Genomic DNA, 24,164 nt, shown 5'->3' with positions numbered 1-24,164 from the left:
GGTTGAAAGCCCTGGAACATTGTGACAGGGTCAGCTGCCTCTCAGCTTCTCTCCTCCTCTAACGCCCCAAAGTCATTTGATGCTATAGTCATTTTGACTATACAGCTGGTAAAAGTTATAAAGAATAAGGGCTCAACTGAAAAGTGCATGTGTCTATTTGCTGGTGAAGGAGCCATTTTCCTGGTGCCCAGTATTGTCCTGGAGTAGGTCGGATGCTGGTCAGAATGGTGCTGAGATTTGGAAACTGTGTGTGTGTCTGTGTGTGTACAGGTAATTTCCCATTTAGGACAGGGTTCCATTCCAACAACTCCATCATAAGTTGGTTCTGATGTAAGTCGAATATCTTTTTTTTTTAGTTTCCGTTATTATTACCTTTATTATCTTTATAAATACAATCTTTATTTGACTTTGGGGTTTGGAAACATTACATATAAGCTTACAGATACATTTCAGTACATACATACATATTACTAATGATAAGATGTATAAAAAACAGATGGTTGTAAGTGTAGCTCATCGTAGCCTGAACATGTCATAAGTTGGAGATTACACACACACACGCACACACATATACAATCTCAGACATACACACATATATGAACCGTTTTTTGTTTGTTTGCTTAGTTATAGAAAACTTCACCAGAAGGCAGAAGGGTCTCTGGTAGATAAATAAGAAATGTACGCATGGAGTTTATCTATTTATTAACGTCTGTAAGTCTGTGTGTTCCTACCTGCTAGATGTGGGTCTCTAGATACGCTGTAAAAATGAATTGAGAGGAGGATACTGTGAGATAATGCATGTCTAGCGCTTAGCGTAATACCTGGCACATAGTGAGTGCTCAGTAAAAATGAGCATATATTTTTGCTGTCATGATTATCACCACTATCAACAGCATCATCACCATTATTTTTAAATGGCAAGTGCTGGGTTTAAGGATTTAAAGTCTAGTTGAGAAAATAAAATAAACACATGAGCAAAGTAAAGATCCAACAGTTACCCCATATCTTTATTACAACACTTATGGTTGTATGGCAGTTTGTCTCGTTGCATTAGATTTATCTTCTTCTGGGATCTGACAGTTCTGGGTGGCTGCTAAAATACCTTATTCAATATAATGGCATAAGGCAGGTTACATGCCTGTACGTTTCTCTCTCATCTTAACTGTCCACAGATCTTTGTTCCCCTGGAGACAATGAACACATTGGAGGACAGAGCCTATGTGCTATCAATCTATGTAACCACTCACCTTCCCCTCCCTGGACCAGCAGACTCTAGAGCATAAAGGAGTTAATCGATACATCTTCGTTAAATAAAGAGAAAGAAAATTATATATTGATGGCCATATAATAGAGATAAAACTGTAGGACTCACTGGTCTGTTCAATAACAGATATTTACTGAGCGTCATCTAAGTGTTAAGTACTATGTTCAGTGCTATGGGTACCACACAGCCTGGGCCCCAAATGAGCCCCCAGCTTTTGGAGTAGGCAGGCATTCTGAGAAGAAAATACAAACTGGGGCAGAAGAAAATGAGCCCACTCTTGGCTGTTCTCATCTCCCGCAAACAGGGCTCTTCTAAATGACCCAGAATGGAGAGGTATTCGCGTTCTACTTCTCACCCTCCGCCCTCCCAACCTGCCTCCCTTGTCCTCCATAACAGGACCCACAAGGAGGTTCCCTTAGCAGGGATTAAGGGCATCCGGAAGTGCTGAAAATGTAGTCCTACCAAAGCAGGTGTGAAGTATTCTAAATATTGTTCCTTCTCAATCTGTCTTTTCTTTTCTAAATGCCATTTTCACTAAGGTGCATGCTCTTCCTTTTTAAAAAAAATGATCAGTTTCTAATATTATAGTCCTACAGTCATTTGCCATATATGACATATGATGCATATGGCAAATGACAACTGTGAGTGCTTTAGAAAAGTATATAAGTATTTTTGGGCATTGTGTGTGTGTGTGTAAGCATGCGTGCGTGTAGACATATGAAAGAGAGAGGGAGACAGAGTATATAAACATTATATGTTATATATATTGTCACTGCAGGATAAGTCAGCTCAGCTCATCTTCTGCCTGAGGACTCCCAGGGAGACCTTCTGTCTGAGGGTCCCCCTGCCTGGACCAAGTACTCCTTCCAGCACTCCCACAGCTCCCTACACACACCTCCATCATGACACTTACAAACTGTAGCCTAAGCATCGGCTTACTTGTCTGATGCCTTCAAAGGGACTGATTCATCTCCGATTCTTGAGTATTGAGTACAGTGTCTAGCACATAATGGGCATTAAATATATGTATGGAAAATGGTAAATAAATGCATGAATAACCAAACTCATTAGACAGATAAAGCTTTTTGTCCCAGTGAAACTGATCTGGAGATTGAAAGGTCAGCTGATAATTCTTGCCAGACCTTCCCAAGCTTCAGCCCATGGAGGCTGTACCTTCAGAAGGGAGGCCAGATACTAATGAAAGGTGATGCCACTTTTTATTTCATTAACCAGCCCCCAAGATCAGAAAGCAACATTCTCCTCTCCGCTCCCCCCCCGCCCACCCCCCACCCCCCCCAGGAGAATCCGTAATGATGCCCATCAGAGAAAAAGGAGCATGGTAAGCCTGGGGTTCAACAGTTTGGGATGACTTGCTCTTTACACATTCCACCATGCCCTTCCCACCGCTCAAGTGGGGATTGATGGCTGCTAAAGGCCTCTATTCCACTGGGACAAAACCACAGGGCTTTTATTTTGCTAACAGGCAGGCTATACTTTACATAGTGAATGCACTGTAAAAATAAAATTTTTTAAGAAATTTATTTTATTTTCATATGTACATAAATTAGAGAAATCTACCAAGGAAGCATAAGCTTAGAGTCAACAGAAATTCTGATCAAGGGTTTCTTCATTTAAATAATACAGGAAGGGTCAGACCATTAACGTACTAAGTAACTGCACTATTTTAAGGCTCCTCCATGAACCCCTATACTTTAATTCAGTTACAGTTTCCTTGGGACAGAAAGTCTGCATAATGGGCCTCCTAGTTGAGGGAGGAGATAAGCAATCTAAATGCCTGACAGCAAATAAAAGAATAGGGTCTGTCCTTTCTTCAGTCAACCACAAGTCACCTAAAACACAAGACAGTTTATTCAAGTGTTCACGTACATAGTGTCAAGCGCAGTGGAAAATAGACATCAGGTTAAAAAGAAATTTTATGAAGAATTCCCTTATGGGGTATGGTAGCTTCCACTCGAGTGTCTAACCAACCCATGATCTTCCTCTTCTGTGACAACCGCTTTTCCCAATAGGGGCAGGCACTGCTAACAAATTGCTACCAGGCAAGTCTACTCCCCATCCAACTCCTCCTGAAGACAGCTGCAGCCATTGTTAAGTGTAACCAGAGGTGAACACCTGGCACAAACATTGGAGTCTTTCTCACTAGACCTCAGCCCTGAGACTGACAGCTAGTGGTCCTGTAAACTATCATGTGATGAAAACTCCCACTGATCTTACATGCGGACACCACTGGCTTCTGTCTGCCCAGACAGCACCCACCTTTATCTGTTACTAGTATGTAAATTTTCCTTAGGGAACCACTTCCACTCAGTGTGAGTGTGTATGTGTCGGGGGGATGGTAAAGAGAAGCAATATTCAACCTACTCTGTCCTATAGGGTCACTATGAGTCAGAATCTACTCGAGGGAAACAGGTTTGGTTTTTGGTTTTATTACAAGGACAGTGACCAATCAGAAGAGACTCTGGACTTGCCAACTTGCCAATGATCATTGAACATTATCCCTGGGTTTGTCCCCACGCTCTCCCACCTCAGGGATTTGTGCATGATCTAGTCCTAAACAACACTGCCAGTGTTTTCCTGGGCTTTAGTGATTGGTCTGGGTGTAGTAATGAACACAACCAAAACTTGCAGAGAAGAGCCAATCAGCAGTGAGGTAAATAAAGCAGATTTTCAGAGAATAGGTGGAAACAATAGGATATATAGGCACCAAGAAGAGGAGGAAAGCAAACAGATGCCTAGATTTCTGAGGACGTTGCCACCCCTAGATTAAGGCCCTTACGGAACCCAACTGCATATTTTGCACCAATATTGAGTTGCTTTGCTCCTAAAGGATATGTATCCATTCCCTTGAATGAGTATTTATTAAGTGCTCTATCTGTATGTGGCAAAACAGTGTGAGTCCCGGATATGAGTGTGAGGGTACACCTGCGTGCTGCTAGTGAAATGCAGGACCATAGAAGGGAAGTGAGTGAAGGATGATGGCACTGGTAGCCTGCCTGGGTTCTGCAGACCTCCCCTCTTTCCTTCTGCTCCAGTAATCTCACAGATCAGCAGGAGCTGTGGGGGCCAGAACGCAGGAACACAACCTCATGTACAGTTACCAAAATAAATGGACTGTGACACAGACAAGAGGTCCATAAAGAAGGGAAGGATCTCACTGCCTGGAGATAAACCCTAAGCCATTGCTAAGGGAAATGTAAAGCAAACTAAAGCAGAAAGAGGTGCAAATAACCAGGAACTTTAGAGGGAGGTGTGCCTTACGCAAGAGCAGGCATCTCACTTAAGTCAGTGATTATTAGCTCAATTTATCTACCTACCTCCAAAGCGAGCTCTCAGTGATGCTCCCCAGGTTATAGTCGTAGAGCTTTGTCAGAATGAGAATCACCTGAAGGCAAAAATAAAAACCATGGTTAGTCTCAAACAATTACAGTCTCTTAGAACTGAAATAGCTCAAGGGAGGGTTTAGGGTTCCTTTAATGGGTGCTTAACATAATTGAATGAATTGTTACAACATTGCTCCGCTGAAGGAAATGGGTTTGCCAATGCCTTCCCTTAAGCCACTTAGGCCTTATCCTCTCCCCGCTTCTCATCCTCTCACCCTACACCAAGAGCTACTGGACCACCCAGGCATTTCTTACCCAGTAGCCTTAACACTTTCAGGGAAGGCTGTCAAAGTTGTCAAATTTGCACCACACAGGGCAACCACTAAGGAGCCCTGGTGGCGGAGCAGTTAAGAGCTGGGCTGCTAACCCAAAGGTCAGTGACTGGAACTCACCAGCTGTTCCAAGGGAGAAAGACAAGGCAATTTTCGTCTGTAAAGATTACAGCCTTGGGAACCCTATGGGGCAGTGCTACTCTATCCTACAGGGTTGCTCTGAGTGGCAATCACCTCGATGGCAATGAGTAGGGTAGCCACTGAGCAGAAAATAGGGAAAGCTTAGTGACACAGTTGCCAGCCTCACCACTTACAGCTGGACCACGTTGGGCAGATTACTTAACTTCAGTAATAAAAAAAAATTACCTATCAGTTAGCAAGAGGTTCTTAAATGTTAGTTCCTTCCCTTTCTCCTCTACAGGCTTGGCTTTACCTATTTCTTCTGATCTCCCAATTTCTAGGAAAGCCATGGGACAGAAGCCACAAAGGCTAGGTAACAGCATTTTAACAGCAGCCAAGCTAGGTTTCATAGAGTTCTCAAGCTTTTAGAATTTGGAGGTGCTCCATAAGAAAAAGAAAATAAAATTTTGAATAAACAATTAAAACCCAATCCTGGGAAGAGGCCCGTGCAATTAGGTGGCCCTGAAGCTTACACTTCATTAGCTTCATGGCAATTCCTCCTCAGATTTTCATTTATCACTGTTTCAGCCTCACTCAGAGAAACCCAAATGATTTAGTTCATTCTTTCAGAATCCAACAAACATTAAGCATTTACTAGAAGCCCAAAATTTTGCCTGATGCCAGACACAAATACAGATGAGGCCTAGGGGCGTATGATGCCATTACAACAGAACTCACTCATCAAAGAAAAAGGAAGTTGATGGAGAGCTGATTTACCCATTCTCAGTCCCCCTGAAACTCAATACCCATCATGGTAGCATTGAGAAAGTCACTTCTCTTGGTGCCTGCAGTGACCACCAGATCCGCCTGGTTAGTTGAGGTACATGTGCCCCAAAACGTTTGAGAAGATTCAGCAAAGCACTATGTTCCTCACCTCTGATGTTTCCACCCCTTACCCGCTCCTCTTATATAAGAACCTAATGGGTCTGCTCCACTTTCTGGTGTGGTTTATATTTTTCTCCTGATACTCATAACCTGGAACATTTGGCCCTGTTGCTTCCGATTCAGCAGAAAAATGTTGACATCAGTTTCCTGGTCTTTTCTCTGAAGGCCCAGGGATCAGTTCTAGCCCCAGTGAGCACAGAACAGCCTAATCTCCAACTCCAAGGCAGAGCTGCTGAACCCTTCCAAGCACCGCTCTGCTACCACAGGGTTTCATTTACTGAAGCTGCAAGCAGCAGTGAGTGGACTCTTAACACTGCCTTCACAGCAAGCAAACTGAAACTCCATGACCTCAGATTTGTTCCAAGTTTAAGGAAATGGAGAACTATGATGGCAGAAAGACAAAGACTGAGATCCCCAGGTCCTGTCTTCAAAGGCCACCCCTCTCCTGAACCACAGCACAAGCTTCCTCAAAGGATCTGCTCAAAACTTGATTCTATAACAAAACGTAAGCATGTGTGAGGTGTGTGGCACCCTACGGACACATCAGATGGCACGCCTGTGATGGGGGCATATGCTTAGCAGACCCTCGTGCCAATTAAGTCGCTCTAAGTGCTAAATTTCAATCACCGCCATCCCAGGAACGCTGATCAGTGGCAGCGGGTGGCAGTTTGTTTGAAGGTACAGAACGATGTCGCTGCTCCACCTTGGTACAGTTTCGCTGAATAGACCTATAAATCCCCCACCAAGAAAACGGGGGTGTGGCCATAAAGCATTTCTAGGTAGTTGCTCTCCTGATACAATACAGCAGTAAACTAAATAATGAAGTTCAGCTGGTCACAGACCACCTCCCCCATTCATCTGATGAGGGAATTCAGAGCAACAGGGGAGAAGGAGGGAATTCAGAGCAACAGGGGAGAAGGAACCCTTTAACCCAGTTTCCAACAGTGTGGAGCCGCATGCCCATGCATGCAGAAATCGTTTAAGCAATTCCTAGGGCAGGCGGAAAAGGAGGTACAAATCCGCTCCTTGCTTCTTGCTGGGCTGGTAAAACTAAAATGCCAGTGATACACTCAGGCAGTTTATCAATACCGCAGCAGAGGAGGCGTCCTTTTGGCATTTCAAAGCATATCTGCTTGAATCAATCTAATCTCTCTGTTTTCAGAATGGGAGCAAGAAAGAAAGGAAGACCACTAACCTTTAGTTAGGTTTTCAATCGATTATTTGAGAAAGCTCCCTCTTTTTTTTCCCCCCCACCTTTACTGTCTAAGCGCATTATTTACCACCTACTCCTGGGCAGTGGCGAGTCATTAATTAGGTCTGTTGTGTTGGCTGGTTTTCTGTCCTGGTTAAATTAGCAATCCTATTCATCAGAATTAGCACCTTGGTAAAGGGGCGGCTACAACCAAACACAGCTGCAGCACTCAGGGTGCAGCTACTGGTAAATGGGACAGAGGGGAAAATGCAATGGCTGACCAGTCTGCTCTTATCATTTATTACTGTCATGTCATTTCCAAACTTTGGAAAAATCAGTGGAACTTTTTTTATGAAGTGCAATTGTATCTGCACTTAGGTAATGTTTTAGTTTCATTTGTTCAGTAAACAATTTTCATATACAGATTTAACTCAAGTTTATAGCGTTTAAGTATAAAGGCCATCAATGAGAACAAGGCTGTTTTGACGAACACGTACGCATGTGCATACACACACAGAGAGGGGATGGGATATCCATCAGTATCTCAATTTATTTCTGTATTTAATTTCATTATATAGTATCAAAATATCCCTAAGTCACAAAAATAAGCAATGGCCATATAGTAATAACTTAGGTTCTTCTCTAAATCTTAGGGTGCTATCTTTAAATAGCTATAACAAACATTTATGGCTCAGCAACTCCGATCTACATTGTAACAGACCTCAGCATCCCATTATTTACAGCACTTTCCAGAGTGACACGTCCCAGGTACTCCCCAAGCCAGTCTGGTAGCTGGTGTCACCACATGACATCAGCCCTATTCTTTTTCTGTGGCTCTTTCTGGTCACATCCGTTGCTTACAAAGCTTCTGGAAGGAACTCTATTGTCCATTCTTATAAACAGAATACTGATACCTGCTCACCAAGTTGCTGTTCTCAACTTACTTCTTGCACAGAAGGAGGGTTCTTGAAACAGTATCAGGGTCTCTGAGGGAGTGAGGAAGGGTTTCCTCCCCAGATCTAAGCCAAATTTTCATCACTTGGGCTCCCAAATGAACATTCCTTTGCCCAAAGATTTTCAAAGCTCCTATTGAATAATACTACCAACTTTAGCCTCTTGTACTCCTCTGTGCCTAAGGGGTGTGAGCCATCACAGAAGACTCTGTGGAAGGAAGATGCTAATTACTCTACCCTTTGCCTAACCCCAAATCCTCTTTTTGCACTCAGTTACAAAACAAAAACATTCATGCAGATAATAGGCACACTATATGTGGATAATAGACACACTATGTGGTTTTATACGTGGATGGAAACCCTGGTGGTGTAGTGGTTAAGCGCTACAGCTGCTAACCAAGAGGTCAGCAGTTTGAATACACCAGGCGCTCCTTGGAAACTCTATCGGGCAGTTCTACTCTGTCCTATAGGGTCGCTATGAGTCGGAATCGACTTGATGACAGTGGGTTTGGTTTTGGTTTATATATGATAACTAATAAACAATGTTGTACCAGAAATTAGCAAAGCCAGTCAAAAATGTTCTATCATATCAACATGACAGGACAAGCCTTATTTCAGGGTATGTGTTAAAATGAATTAACCTGGCAGCAGCATAAATTAATACACTGACAGTCTCCATTATGCCAATTATTAGTCAAGTAATATCTTTTAGTGTGACATAGAAACATAATTTAGAAATGAAACTGTCTTAGTTATCTAGTGCTGCTATAACTGAAATACCACAAGTAGATGGCTTTAACAAGGACAGATTTATTTCCTCACAGTAATGTAGGCTAAAAGGCCAAATTCAAGGCATCAGCTCCAGGGGAATGCTTTCTCTCTCTGTTGGCTCTGGAGGAAGGTCCTTGTCCTCAATCTTCCCATGGTTGAGGAGCTTCTCAGGCACAGGGACTCTGGGTCCAAAGGACGTGCTCTGCTCCTAGTGCTGCTTTCTTGGTGGTACGAGGTCCCCAATTCTCTGCTTGCTTCCCTTTTATCTCTGGAGACATAAAAGGTGATGCAGGCCACCCCCCAGGGCAACTCCATTTACACTGGATCAGGGATAAGACCTGAGTAAGGGTGGTGTTACAATCCCACCCTAATCCTTTTTAACATAAAATTACAATCACAAAATGGAGGACAACCACAAAATACTGGGAATCATGGCCTAATCAAGTTGATACACACAGTTTTTTGCGGGGAGGGGACATAATTCAATCCATGACATAAACTTACACCAAACATTTAAGGAATCCCTATAACAGTTTCGGGTAACCTGGTTCGACAGGGCATACTTTTGACAACTTCTGTATTAATTCCTACAATGCCTAGAACCAAAATTTGTTCCACACTCTCTAAGCAGCAACATAGGACCTCTCCATGTCTTTTCTCAAGAAAAAACATAGTGTCTCCCCCCTTTCTTGTGTGCATTAAAGGATTTACCCCTAAGGAAGTGAATGGAAGGATGATGGTTCCACACAGTTGCGCCTCTTCTCATTCCCAAGAAGGAATGCACATTCCCCTATGAGTGGCTCCTCTAGTTTTTATTGCTTAGAGACAGCAACCTGGTTTGAAGCAAAGGACTAACAAGAATCTTCCCTGGAGGCTAAGTTTGCCTTGCAAGCTTATCATTTCGCTTAAATTATGAATTTGGGAAACTAACAGAAGCTTAAGAAGATCCAAGTTCTAGAAGGATACTTGGTCTGGCCTGTTATTTCATCTCACCTTCACCTCAGGGATATCTCAGAAAACTGGGACATGTCTCCTGACTTTTCAATTATTAATGATTTGCATTCTTTTTTCTCCCTCCGTGGCTAACTGTGAAAGTGGAATCGAATCTCAAAGGAATCAAAAATGTGGTCTTGGCCTCCATGACTGTGAAGTGAGGTGTTTGGGCTACAAGTTCCCTGATGGCCAAATCCTGAAAAATGTAGTTGGTGACAGGGTTCCTACTCTATAAAACAAAATGTTTTCTTTTGCATTCCTCTCAGTAGTGATTAGTGATTCAGGGCTGACTTGGGCAGGTGTTTCTGTAATTGTAACACGTGGGGAGACTCCACAGAGTTCAACAATGCCAGTGTTCATTATTCCTTTCGCCTAGGGTGGGTCACAGTCACAGTCTGGCTCAGATGAGCAATGGGATGGCCACACTGAAGACGCCAGCAGGCTGGGCCAGTTATGGATATGGCTACCTCTGTCCCTCCCCCTCCAGAGTCCAGTAGGTTCCTGGGGTTTCCTCATTGCCCAAGCTCAGATGGCCACCTCTCTGCTTACTTGGGCAGCTTGTCAGACACCATTCAGTGATTTTACAAATATGGGTGAAGGATAATGTGGTGGGCACAGCGAATTGTAAGAGTCCTGAAGAGATGTCGAACAATCACAGAGATTGAAGAGTTGCATAAAATATAAGGGAGGGTGTTCAAAAAGGATTTATTTTGTTTTTGGTTGTTTCCTCTGCATTCCATTTTCAGGAAAAAGCAGCAAGCCCAGAACAGTGGTTTTCCTAATGTCTGTTCCACACTGTCTTTGGCTCAGTAAGCATTTATTCAACTTTCCAACTTGAACATGGATTTTCATTCTTTTGGGGAGCCATGAATCTTTGAGAAATATGATCTGCTAAAAGTTATGAGCATCAAACAATGACTACAACTTTAAAGATATCACTGATCTCCTAATCCTAGGGGGGAGGTTCCTGAATCCAGGAAAAAGAACCTGCTACGGTTCCCTGAAAATGAGAACTTTGTTCAGAAGAAAGAACTTTCAGTTCTAAAATTCTACATATTTCAATAAACATTAAGCCTTTGTTAAGAGGCAGAAATAAAAATATGTGCTGTGTGGTGCATAAGGAGAATCAGACATGGTCCCAGGGCATGAAGTTCACAGTCTAGTGGAAAGGCAGACTTGTATGCTCGCACAGTTACAAAACAAGGAATACAAATGTATGATGAAAGAGAAAAGTGCTTTTGTCTTGCAGGGAGCAAGAAAGGCGTGATCAGGCATGGACTCATGCAAGAGAAGGTATTCAGGACCGATCCCAGAGGCTATATGGGACTCAGATGGAGATGGGCAGGCCTATAACCAACCAGTTGCTATCAAGCTGATTCTGACTTTTGGCAACCTCATGTGATTTTGAGAAGAACCACATTCCATAGGGTTTTCGATGGCTGATTATTCAGAAGCAGATTGCCAGGCCTTTCTCCCAAGGTGCCTCTGGGTAGACTCACCCCTCCAACCTTTCAGTTGGCAGGCAAGCGCTTTAACTGTTTGCATCACCCTCCACCCGCAAGTATTCCAAGGGAAGGGTGTATGAAGATAGAGGCCCAGAAGTGTGAAAGCTCACAAAGTATTAAACAAAATGAGCAAGCCCTCAGGTTTAGCTAAAGCACAGGTTATGGATAGAAAAACCAAAAAAACAAACCTGTCGCGTCGATTCCGACTCATAGCAACCCTATAGGACAGAGTAGAACTGCCCCATAAAGTTTCCAAGGAGCACCTGGTGGATTCAAACTGCCAACCTTTTGGTTAGCAGCCATAGCACTTAACCACTACACCAGGGTTTCCTGTTATGGGCAGGGACCTAGCAAAATATCAGGTTACAGGTTTTTTTCTCTATGGCAGAGATTCATAAAAATTACGTGGCAGTGTGCACTGCTAGAAATAGCAAAAGATTTAAAACCAGAAGACCATGTTTTGAGTCCTGGGTTAGCCACCGTTTCTGTTACAATGCTTTAAGCTGCAAGAAACACAACACTAAAAGTGATTCAAACAACAAGGGTGCATTACCTCCTGATGGCACAAATGGTTTTAAGCACTTAGCTGCTAACTGAAAAGCTGGCAGTTAGAACTCACCCAGCAACTCAAGGGGAGAAGGATCTGGCAATCTAATTCTGTAAAGATTACAGCCAAGAAAACCCTATGTGGCAGTTGTACTCTGTCACATGGAGTCACTATGAGTTGGAATCAACTCGAAGGCACCTAACAACAACATGTCACGTGACAGAAAGTCCAGAGGTCATGTAATTCCAGGGCTAATTCAGCCTAACAATGTCACCAAGGACCCAGACAATGTTCGTATTTCCTCTCTGAAGTACTGATATTTGGATGCTATTTACCCGCATTCTTGCAAGGTGGCCATAACCATTTCTTGTATCAAGTGCAGATACAGCTACATCCAGCAAAGAAAAGAAGGGTTGTTTCCTCGTGTGTGTATCTGTGGGATTTGTTTGTTTGCATGTTTTTGTTTTGTAATTAGGGAGAAAACTCTTTCCCAAAAGCCCTCCTAGGCTTTTGCCTCAGTGTTACTGGCCAGGACTCAGCCACATACCCACACCTTGGCTTTGAAAAGAGTGCAAAAGGTGAAGCTAATGTTTTCAGTTGTGGTTTTCTACGGTGAGAGGTGGGCTTTCCCAGCAAGGAGAGTGACTGCTGAGTAACAACCAGTACTGTCTGCCAGGATCACTTACTATGTGGCCTTGGTGAAATTACTTAAATACTGATTCTGTAAGGGGCGGGGGGTGGGGCGGAGCTTGCACTCGGGAAGAGGAAGAGACAGGGTGTGGTGACATTCCTCAGTAAGATGGTCCCTACACAGTTAAACTTTAAGCCAAGGAAATTATCTTTACAGGGGTCTTTGATTTGATAAAGTCCTTAACTTGATAAAGATTCCTAACTTGGTAATTAAACCTTAAGCCAAGGAAATGGTCTTTACAGGGAGTCCTGTCCTGGCTTTTAAATGTTAACAGAGACAGATAAGAGAAAAGAAGGACATAAAATCCTAAGAAAAGGACTATGGGGCGCTCAGATTCTTTCTCTACCTGGGTAGCCTGCTGGAGGCTTCCTAGTCAAGTGTACTTTTACTACTAACCCTCTGCTTGCTAATAAACCTCTGCTCGCTTGGCACTAATTGTCTCACTATTTGAATTCTTTCCTGCACCGGAGACAAGAACCGAGGCCATTTTCCTGTAACAATTCTACTTCTCTTAATTAAAAAAAAAGGTAATATCATCTCTCTTCTTTATCTCAGAATTGTAGGAGGCAAAAACTGTAACAAATTTTTTTTTTGTAAATGCTAGGTACTATTTTTTTAAGGTACTATGCAAACGTAAGCTGTTGCTGTTACTAACAACATCTAGCATTTATTTAATGGACATCTTTTCTGTGTGCCAGACAACTTACCATATTAAGGGCATTTCATATAGTTTCTCTCTTTTTTTTCTGGTGAGAAAATTGAGGCACAGGGAAGCTAAGTAACATAACCAACTCAGCTAGTAAATGGTGGACAAAACAATTCAACTGAGGCAGGTCTATCTAACTCATAGCACAAACAGACCTTACTCATTGTGTTAAACTGCTCTCTATGTTACATTGCCTAACATGAGTATTCTTGTTATTAAGAGAAAGGAAGAACCACTGAATTTGATTAATTAAAAAGGATTTATTGAGGACTGGTATAGATAGGGAAGACATGGTACTCATCACAATCCCCTTTCTCTCACACCAGCCAGCTTTCAAATTCCCCTGGAATACTTTTTCCTGTCATAGACAGTCTTGAGTTTTCACACTTCACCCACCTTATTTCAATAGCATGTCTATTTGTCTTTTTTCATTTTTGATTCTATAGTAAAGTCTTCATTATGAGCTGATCCTTCCATTTAACTCATTACAGAACTTGGCTGTCCCCAGGATCAAGAGGTTCTAACAACGAACGGTGCAAACATCTATTGGAACACTTTATCAGAGTGGTTTATAGTATCATTATCTTAGGAAGATTTAAGTGTATATGCAGTCGGGCTCCTTTTGAGTCATCAAAGGCAAGAGAAATCAATAATTGCTAAACTGGCTTAACATACCCCAGAGGGGAGCTGAAGGTTGGTATGTTCAACATACACAAACTGTGTGCGTATACGCACAGTCACATGCACAGACACACACCACACACACGCATACACACGCACTTGAACCTGAAGTCATCAGACAGGTAATCTAGCTCATAGAAACATAATTGGAGAAATGAGCAACCTGTAGAAATAGATTAACTTGAGGTGTGGGGCCTGCCAGAAAACAGTAGCTTTTGTCCTCTGTCAAGTCCTTTATCACCAAATGACCTTCACATTCTGTAGCAGCCTACATACCATTTAATGCAGCATTTATTTATGTAATGACCTTTGCAAGTCACAGAATGTGAATGATTTAAACAGCCACTACCCCTCCCAACAGCCAACAGTGATGCAGACAGAGATAGGCACATACAGGTAACTGAATCAATGCTAGGCACCAAGGGAACTGGAGTATATGGGAGAGCTCTTGTGGAAGGTGGAAAAGTCCTTAGTAAAATCTGTTATGCTGGTACTCACTTCAGGAGCACATATACTAAAACTGGAACAATACAGAGAAGATTAACATTGCCCTTGCATAGGGATGACACGCAAGTTCACAAAGCGTTCCATTTGAAGATTGGCTGCCACATGTATCACAGCCTGTACCTGAAGGTGAAGGGAAATGTGCTCAAGAACAAGCGGATTCTCATGGAACATATCAACAAGCTGAGGGCCAACATGGCCTGCAAGAAGCTCCTGGCAAACTAGGTTGAGGTCTATAGGTCTAAGACCAAGGAAGCATGCAAGCACCATGAGGAATGGCTTTGGTAAAAAAATAGGAGGTCACCAAAACTCTGTCCAACGAGGAAGAGAACAAGAAATAAAGCTCCCCTTCTCTTGTCTATACATAGTGGCCTCAGCAGTTGTATAGATCAATCATTCAATAAAACTTTATCTGCCTGCCCCTCCCCGCAAAAAAACCTGCTATATCCTCCCTCTGAATCTGTCTCCCCCTAGAGCCAGAGGTCATTTGCAGCTGAGACCATGCCCAGCACAGCAGCTGTGGCACCCTGTCCTCAAAGCTTCCATGTGAGCAAGACTACAACTTTCACTCAGGAAACCTATGTTTCTTGCCCACTTGTGTGCTGAAAGCCAAGTTCTTTTCTGTTGCTATCATGCAAAGAAATGCTTATAATAATAGATAATTAGACTACAGTCATACGGCTAGGTCATACACACATTGTGAACAAATCCAAGCTTGTCAGCTTGTCAAATCTGCTAGACCTAAGTTAGCTTTTAAAACAAATCTTGAAAATACAACCTCTGAACTTCGACTTGCCCTTCTCTTCAAGTTCAGGTACGCTATAAGCTCAAAAAATGCATTCCTTCCAAAACCTATTCATCTCAAGTTGTCAAACTAGACAGGCTGATGATGCTTCACTCTCACAGTTCCTTCTTTCTTTCGAATAATAAAAATAGAGAATAATTTCCAAAAGATTCATTAATATTTCTTGGTTAATTTTGGTCATACTCTTCATCCTCTAGGTAAATCACTCCGACCCAAATGGTACTCTAATTTAATCCACTGTATTAAATCAGGGAAAGATGGGAGATACTAAACTAAAAGTGATATAATTTTTCTAGAAAAGGGCCAGGTTTTTGTACCAATACTCCCAAAAGGATATCAGGATGAAATAATTGTACAAAATATGAGGAAAGTACATATTCAAATCAAGATGTCTCTATAAATGGGCAATGAAATAGAGAAACTAAACAGATTTGGTCAGACAAAGCCAAAGCTTCAAGACATGAACATGGCTGGGGCTGGGGCAGAGAAATGGACACCTCAATGGGCTATTGGGAGGATACAGTTCATGGAAACCATGTGGAACATCCGGTCCAGATCCCTTGTTTTATAGTTAATGAAACAAACTATAAATCATGTTCTCATGCCCTCTCTACCCACCACAGTGCTCACGGGGGAAAAGGAGATTATATCCAAACCATCCTCCTTTAAGTTGGTTCCTATTCGAATCAGGTCACCTGTGGAATAAACACAGATCATGCAGAGAATTCTCAATGTGGAGTTGTAAAACAATAGGAAAATATCTCTTGCATTATCTTCTCTATAAAAAGATAGAAGATAAAGAAAGGAGACAGGTCATTTGGTTGAGTAAGAGATGTATAACCTGAGCTTGGTAGGAGGAGGGTGGAAGGGATGTGAGGAATACAGAAATTCCCTTTCAACTCCCTAATGCAATGATCTGAGAAAGATAGATCTCCAAACTCTCCAATCACTATCTGTCTGAATTACAGACACTATCTAAATATTAAGACTCTTCCTATGCAAGAACCCACACACAAAGTGAATACACCATTGAGCAGCAAACTGCTTGTTAATGATGAGGGGCCCCATCTGTTCATATGCTTCCTTATATTTAGCTTCACTACAAAGAAATGAAGAAAGTCTTTCCCTTTCCACTTTCCCATCTTGGTTTTTATGCTATTATTCATGGGTCTGAAGAGGTCAACTCAATTTTAAAAAGTATTATTTTTCAAGGTTAACACAAGATACTTACAGGAAGCTAATAAATAAAGATATGCATATTATGGTGATCCAAATGTCAGAACATGAACCTAAGTAACATACTGGAATTTCTTAAGAACAGTAAGATAATATCTTCACTGTTGCCATTCTTAGTATGTGCTATTGTCATTGAAAATAATGTAAGCTTTTTTTTTTTTCATTTTCTCCACTTACATTCATAGAGTAGCACTAATAAGTGACAAAAATAAAACACTAGAGATAGCCAGCAAGCTAAGATCAAATATTTCTCCTTTACTCTGGGGAAATCTTAAAGTGGGCCAAGGAGAAAGAAAAACATTTTATTCTCTTAAAGACAAGCAAACAAAAACAAAACAATAACAGCAGACTTCTCTAGCAGATCTTTCATTTGCCTTGTCTGAGTGCTACAGTCACCAAGCCAAACCAAACTCATGGCAATTGAGTCAATTCCGATTCACAGCAACCCTACTGGACAGAGTAGAACTGCCCCATAGGGTTTCTAAGGAGCGGCCGGTGGATTCGAACTGCTGACCTTTATGGTCAGCAGCTGAGCTATGAGGTGGGGCACAATTTGCCTAAAATGAATTTCAAAGCTTAAAAATGCTGCTTGGAAATTCAAATTAAAATAACATCTTGAAATCACAAGTAAAATGTATTAATAAAGGATTCTGTTGAAGAAAAACTCCATAAAGGTTAAGTGATTCATATAAATTCTTTTTCATTTAGTCACAGAATCAAAATACCTCCGTGTGATTCTAGTTCTAATTCTTTATAATGGCACCTAGATGGTAGGTGCGTGGGTATTTAAAAAAAAAAATTAATGTTTTTCATTAAAGAAAAAATAACTGAAGTCAAAATTAGAAGAGAATGGAAAGATCATCTAATTCCAACCACATCATCTGACAAATGGTGTAAGTTGCACTTTTAAAAGAATCAGTTCTTGCATAAAGAGTTTTTGAGGGTAAAGAATAACCTCATACCGTGTGTCGAGTTGGTACATTAAGTAGTTTTCTATGTACAGAAGGAAGGACTGGATTGAGCCAGTTCTGAGATGGGAGAGTTGGAAGAAGTAGACTGAAGACTGTGTATTATTGAAAGGACGAAAGAGAGAGAAAGAGGAAGGAAGGAGGAGAAAGGAAGGAAGGAAGGAAGGAAGTGAAGAAGGAAGGATGGAAGGGAAGAATGGAGGGAGGGAGAAAGGAGGGAAGGAAGAAGAACAAGGAGTCATAGCTTCACTATAAATCCACTTTGGGTGAGATTATACATTAGATGTTCATTAAACTTCACCAGTGGAGTTACCCATTCCCGCAGCTTTGGGCTATGAATCACGAGCTACGGACTTGAGCCTGGGTTCTGCTACTAACACATTATGACACTGAGAAAGTCAATGTACCTCTTTGAGCTTCCATTTCTGCCAAGGTTTTCACACGTTTGCTATTTCTCTTCTCATTATAACACCATTTAACACTCAAGACCTCAACCTACTCTATCTTCAGTGTTGCCAGTCTTAGTAAATGCTATTGCTGCTATCCAAGCCAAAGCTCTGAGTCATCCTTGACTTTATCCTGCCCCACTTCCTCCCAAAGCTAATAAATTACTAAATCGATGAACCTCTCCCATCTAATCTTGCCCCCAGCAACTTGGTCCAGGCTCCCTCATCTCTCACCTAGATGACTGCAATGCCTCTGACGAGTCTGCTACCCACTGTTCTTGCTTCCTTCAAGTCATCCTCAAGACTGCTACTACTGTAATTTTTTTTTTTTTTTTTTGGCAAACACATCATCTTTCCCCACTCCTCAGGACATTTCTCTCCAGCCTCTCCTTTATCTTAAAATGAAGTTTAAGTTCCATAACATGACCTACAATGCCAAGTATAATCTGGCTCCTGCCCTCATGTTCAAAACAGTATCTCCTAACACTTATACACTGCTGGTGGGAATGTAAAATGGTACAACCACTTTGGAAATTGATTTGGTGCTTCCTTAAAAAGCTAGAAACAGAACTACCATACGATCCAGCAATCCCATTCCTTGGAATATATCCTAGAGAAATAAGAGCCTTCACACGAACAGATGTGTGCACACCCATGTTCATTGCAGCAATGTTTACAATAGCAAAAAGACAGAAGCAACCAAGGTGCCCATCAATGGATGAACAGATAAATAAATTATGTTATAGTCACACAATGGAATACTATGCATCAATAAGAACAATGATGAATCTGTACATTTCATAACATGGAGGAATCTGGAAGGCATTATGCTGAGTGAAATTAGTTGCAAAAGGACAAATATTGTATGAAACCACTATTATAAGAACTCGAAAAAATCGTTTAAACAGAGAAGAAAATATTCTTTGATGGTTTGGTTACCACAGTGGAGAGGGAGGCATAGAGAGGGGTAGTCACTAATTAGATAGTAGACAAGAACTATTTTAGGTGAAGGGAAAGACAACACACAATACAGGAGAGGTCAGCACAACTGGACTAAACCAAAAGCAAAGAAGTTTCCTGAATAAACTGAATGTCTCGAAGGCCAGCGTAGCAGGGACAGGGGTTTGGGGACCATGGTTTCAGGAGACATCTAGGTCAGCTGGCATAAGAAAATCTATTAAGAAAACATTCTGCATCCCACTTTGGAAAGTGGCGTCTGGGGTCTTAAACGCTAGCAAGCAGCCATCTAAGAGGCATCAATTGGTCTCAACCCACCTGGAGTAAAGGAGAATGAAGAATACCAAAGACACAAGGTAATTATGAGCCCAAGAGACAGAAAGGGCCACATAAACCAGAGACTACATCAGCCTGAGACCAGAAGAACTAGATGGTGCCTGAGTACAACCAATGACTGTCCTGACAGGGAACACAACCAAAAACCCCTGTGGGAGCAGTAGAGCAGTGGGATGCAGACCTTAAATTCTCGTAAAAAGACCAAACTTAATGGTCTGACTGAGACTAGAAGGACCCTGAAGGTCATAGTCCCCAGACCTTCTATTAGCCCAAGACAGGAACCATTCCCAAAGCCAACTCTTCAGACAGGGACTGGACTAGACTATGGGATAGAAAATGATACTGGTGAGGAGTGAGCTTCTTGGATCAAGTAGACACATGAGACTACGTGGGAGCTCCTGTCTGGATGGGAGATGAGAGGGCAAAGGGGGTCAGAATCTGGCTGAATGGACACGAAAACAGACAGTGGAAAGAAGGAGTATGCTGTCTCATTAGGGGGAGAGCAAGAGGAGTATACAGTAAAGTGTATACAAATTTTTGTGCGAGAGACTGACTTGATCTGTAAACTTTCACTTAAAGCACAATAAAAATTAAAGGAAAAAAGCAGTATCTCCTTCATTCTCACAATCCCAGGTGAACTCAGACATAATAGTCTCAATGTTGATCCCAGGAACGTCAATATCTGTTGATTAGCTTACAAACTGACTGTGGTTGTATTGATGATGGGGCCGTCCAAGCATAAACAACATGTTCCAGTTACATGAACAATTATTTCCAAGCATAAAGAATATATACTAATTGCATGAGCCCCTAGACTAGAGTGGGATCACAAAACCCTGAACAACTGCAACACAAGAGCATCACCATTTCATCACATTCAAATTTTAGGAATGCTATTCCAAATACCTTGGATTTTCTCTTGAAAGTTTAGGCTGATTAAAGGATGAAATGCTACAGATACTTCAATCTACTGTATCTCTTTTGTGAGGTTTATTGATTTTTCTGTTCTTTCATTCAAAAGTGTTAGCTTTTCATGCACAGATCTGTGAGAGACTTGAAGGTTGGCCAGGACACTGCAGAGCTTCACTTCCATTCTGTAAGTTTCTTCTATCCAGGAATGGGCAGCCCTAGACTTCAGGGTACAGATGTAGCAGAAACAGATTTGTTCAGAATTTGATGTCATGTTCTGAGTTTCAGATCTTTGGCCTGTATTTTACAAGACCCTCAAAATCTGCTTCTCTTGACAATATCAGCAAAGCCAAAAAAGAGTGTGTATGGGGATCAGGACAGAGGCCCTAAAGCTAGAAGTTGAGAGGGCTGGATTCTAGTTACGAAGCCAGTTTTAATTACTTATATGTCTGTAGCCAATTCATTTAATCTCTTTTCCTTCTCTTCCTTTTACTATTAAATGGATTTGATAAAATTAGCTTTCCCTTTTCTAACTGTATTATTATAATCAACTTCCTTTATTGGGTGCTTTTTATTTTTGTCTCTCAGCTAAGAATTTTGAATAAAATAATCTATATCAAATGGCAAATTAGGGAGTCAAGTGACTTGCTCAAGATCAACTAGCACAGAAGTGGGTGAGCTGGGATTTGAACCTGACAGTCTAGAGCCTAGGTGTGTAATCACTATGTAGCATGGCCTCTTTGGAGCAGTAAAGACAAAAGCTTTAAAGAGTTTCAAGATTATACTTGTTCCTTTTAATCAGCCTAATGTTGAGCTCTGTCTGTCTATATGCCTGCCTATCTGTCTACCATCTGTTGTTGTCCTTAGTCCCTGTCTAGTCGGTACCAACTCATTGTGATCTTATATACAACATAACACAGCATTGCCCAGTCCTGTGCCATCTTCACGATCCAAGTGTTTTTCTAAGCACTGACCACAGAGTGTAGGTATTCTGCTCAGTGTTACTGGGGATGCAGACAAGAGGAAACAGATACCATCATTGCATAGTACAGCCCAGACGGACTCCTAGACCTGACAGGTTTGAAGTGAATGCCTAGAAATTAAATACTAAAGAGAAGGAAGCAATCCCAGCAGGAGGTAGACAGGGGCCTCTTCCAATTCTTGCAATAAGAACTTTACACACATCATCTCATTTAACCCATTTATAACCCTGGGGTACATGGTTAAGCCTGGTTCTTCTTGGCTTCAGTCTTGAGCTGGGCCTTGAAGGATAAATGAGTAGTTTCCCATCCTCCTGGGTGGAGGTCCTTTTGTGTCACACTTGATGAGACCTCCTTGGATTACACAAGCCAGACAGCACAGACCCCTCCTGGCCTACCAATAGGTATAACACATGGAGGGGTCATGTTCCAGAGAAAGGAGAGACATTTCCCAAGAACCAACAGCAATACCACCCATCTGCTCCTCTGCTAGTTGAGGACTTCGTAAATTAAACATGGATTGCCTGTCCCTAACCCAAACACAGGAAATCAGGGTCCCAGTAAAGGATAAGAAAGGCTAGAAATGAATGATATCTCTATTCCACATGGGAAATCAGGTTTGCAAAAAAAAAAAAGAAAGGCAGGGGGGGATAAGAATGCCAGGGATGCTTTCTCACTTGAAAATCCTTTAATCCTAAATCAAGACACGGTGAAAGTCTGAAATTCGACACCCTCACCTGCCCTAGGAAATGCAAATCTCTCAGGAAAATAATCCATTTTTTGGCCTTGTGACAAGGATTGGCGACTGTGAATCACTCTCTGCAGAGAAAAGGAGCTACGCGACTCACAGTGCTGACCAGGAGCTTGTGGCCTGGCTGGGCCCAGCCAGTGAGCTATACTAAGTGACTGGGAGCGGGGCGGTGGCAGGGGCGGGGGGGGGGTAGATCTGTCAAAACCCTCTGCCTCGCCACTGCAGGAGGCTGCAGGAAAAAAGAAATCTATTTTCTTAAAGATGGAACCTCTTCTTTAGATATTCTCCCATTTTTTTTTTTTTTTCTTTAAACTGTCCAAGATTAATGTGGCAAAAATAAAATGCCCCACAGGCTGGTTATTTTGACGCTTACTACAGCACATAAAAGTGAAGAATTAGCATGGAATGAATAATTTATTTAGTGCTTTACTGTTGTTTTAAACAAATCACTTCCACGAAAGCAATGTGTATTCAAGCAATAAATCACTGTTTAGCACTCTGTCCTGAGGAAAAGATACCACTTGGCAGAATTATTGAATGGCAGTGCCTGGCAGGGAGGCAGGCACAATAAAGATAAAGGTGATGTCCTTGCATAATGGGATTTTGTTTGGATGTGAGGGAGGCTGCGTTTCAGTGAGAGTCAGTAATAAGACCCTTTCCTTGATCCGCAAGGGCTAAATGAGCACCTACTTGTGCTAATGTACCTAACCGACATTATGGCTGACACAGAGTAACTTATATCATAACTAAAAAACAAAACCTGTTGCCACGAACTTGATCCTGACTCATGGCAGCTCTATGTGTATGACAATGAAACTGTGCTCCGTAGCGTTTTCAATGGCTGAGTTTTCAGAAGTAGATCTCCAGGCCTTTCTTCTGAGGTACCTCTGTGTGGGTTTGAACTACCAAACATTCAGTTAGTAGCCCAGCACTTATATTCTAATTTATACTATTATTGCAATTACTGTGGTCCAAGCTTAAGTGCAGGGGGTACACAGAGCATAAAGTGTAAGGGATAAAAAAACAAAAAACGCTAAACCCGTTACCATAGTGTTGATACTGACTCCTGAAGACCTCACGGACTACAGAGCAGAACTGCTCCATATGGTTTTCTTGGCTCTAATCTTTATGGAAGCGGACTGCCAGCCTTTCTTCCATGGCACTTCTAGGTATGTTCAAATCTGCAATCTTTAGGCTAGTAGACAAGACCAAACCATTGACATGGTTGAAATTTTAAAAATGAGTTCTACTTCACTAATAGTTGTCCACCATCATCAGGGCTTTAGATAATTTAATAAACTGGGTAAGTGTCACGATAGAGGTGCATAAAAAATGCTATGAGGACTTGCCTAGTAGGAAGATAGGAGTCTGGAAAGATTTCACTGGGGTAGTGTCAATGGTCCAGGCCTTGGTTTAGCCGAGAGGCCAGGAAAAGGAAAGAACATTCACTACAGAAATCCATGGGGAAGTAAAGGAATCCAAGTGTGAAGTCCACGTGATGTTTGGCTGGAAAGTGAGTATGCTGATGTGGTATAACACTGTGAGGGCAGAGAAGGAAGGGAGAGAAGGCAGCAGGAGATGAGGCTGAAAAGGATGCCAGCTGGACTGTAGGGTGACTTCCATGAGTGCTGGGGAAGGCAGCCCTAGAGAGCCTGCACTGAAAATAGTTTCAGACTTCAAGGCAGGGGGTTGGGTCTGTTCATTATCGGACTTGCTAATTACCAAACTAGCTGCTTGAGGATCACAATGGGGGCAACTGGTTCGGGACAAAACAAAGATCATTCTTCATTTTGGCCTCTCCTTTCAATTAAATCAGGGTAGAGCTGCTCTATTGCCCCAGCTCTGCAAAACTCTCAGGATGAAAATACAGTCCTAGTTCTTGTTGGGGAAGGAAACAAAGCAGCTCCCACAGGGCTAAACTGTCTCAGATTACCAATTTCACAACAATGTCTTTTCTACTTTTTTAAGGGACAATGCCATGCACATTACCAAAGATCTAACACCGAAAGCAGCAGTCCCCGTAGCCCTCCATTACTTCTGGCAACTCCTGACAACTCGTGCAGGCTGATCATCCCTGTCCCTTACAGCAGACGGTGTGGGGCTTGCTTTTTATACATCTGGAGGAAAACTGAAACAACTCCATTCTATCAACTGCATCAAAAGATTTCAGAAGGATCTCATTTCTCTCTGGTTAAAAATAAATAAGTCACCCTGAAGGAGTTAAGAGAACC

At 42.0% G+C, this 24,164-nt stretch overlaps 1 protein-coding gene and 1 non-coding gene across 5 annotated transcripts in view; one reads left to right on the top strand and one right to left on the bottom strand.

Moving 5' to 3' along the window:
* Positions 1–24,164, bottom strand: part of SORCS1 (sortilin related VPS10 domain containing receptor 1) — a 579,047-nt gene that overhangs the window by 365,559 nt on the left and 189,324 nt on the right. For all 4 annotated transcript variants that reach the window (XM_064269343.1, XM_003409127.3, XM_003409128.3 and 1 more), the window contains exon 2: positions 4,600–4,667. In XM_064269343.1, coding sequence (XP_064125413.1) covers positions 4,600–4,667 — 68 coding nt within the window. The remainder of the gene's footprint in view (positions 1–4,599; positions 4,668–24,164) is intronic.
* LOC111750378 (U6 spliceosomal RNA) lies at positions 14,532–14,638 on the top strand. The gene has a single exon (XR_002785521.1). It is a non-coding gene; the product is annotated as a U6 spliceosomal RNA (small nuclear RNA).

This window comes from Loxodonta africana, chromosome 16 (assembly GCF_030014295.1).
Source record: "Loxodonta africana isolate mLoxAfr1 chromosome 16, mLoxAfr1.hap2, whole genome shotgun sequence".
Classification (NCBI taxonomy): Eukaryota; Metazoa; Chordata; class Mammalia; order Proboscidea; family Elephantidae; genus Loxodonta; species Loxodonta africana.
Note: the sequence above shows the minus strand (reverse complement) of the source record. Positions and strands in the feature narration are given on the sequence as shown.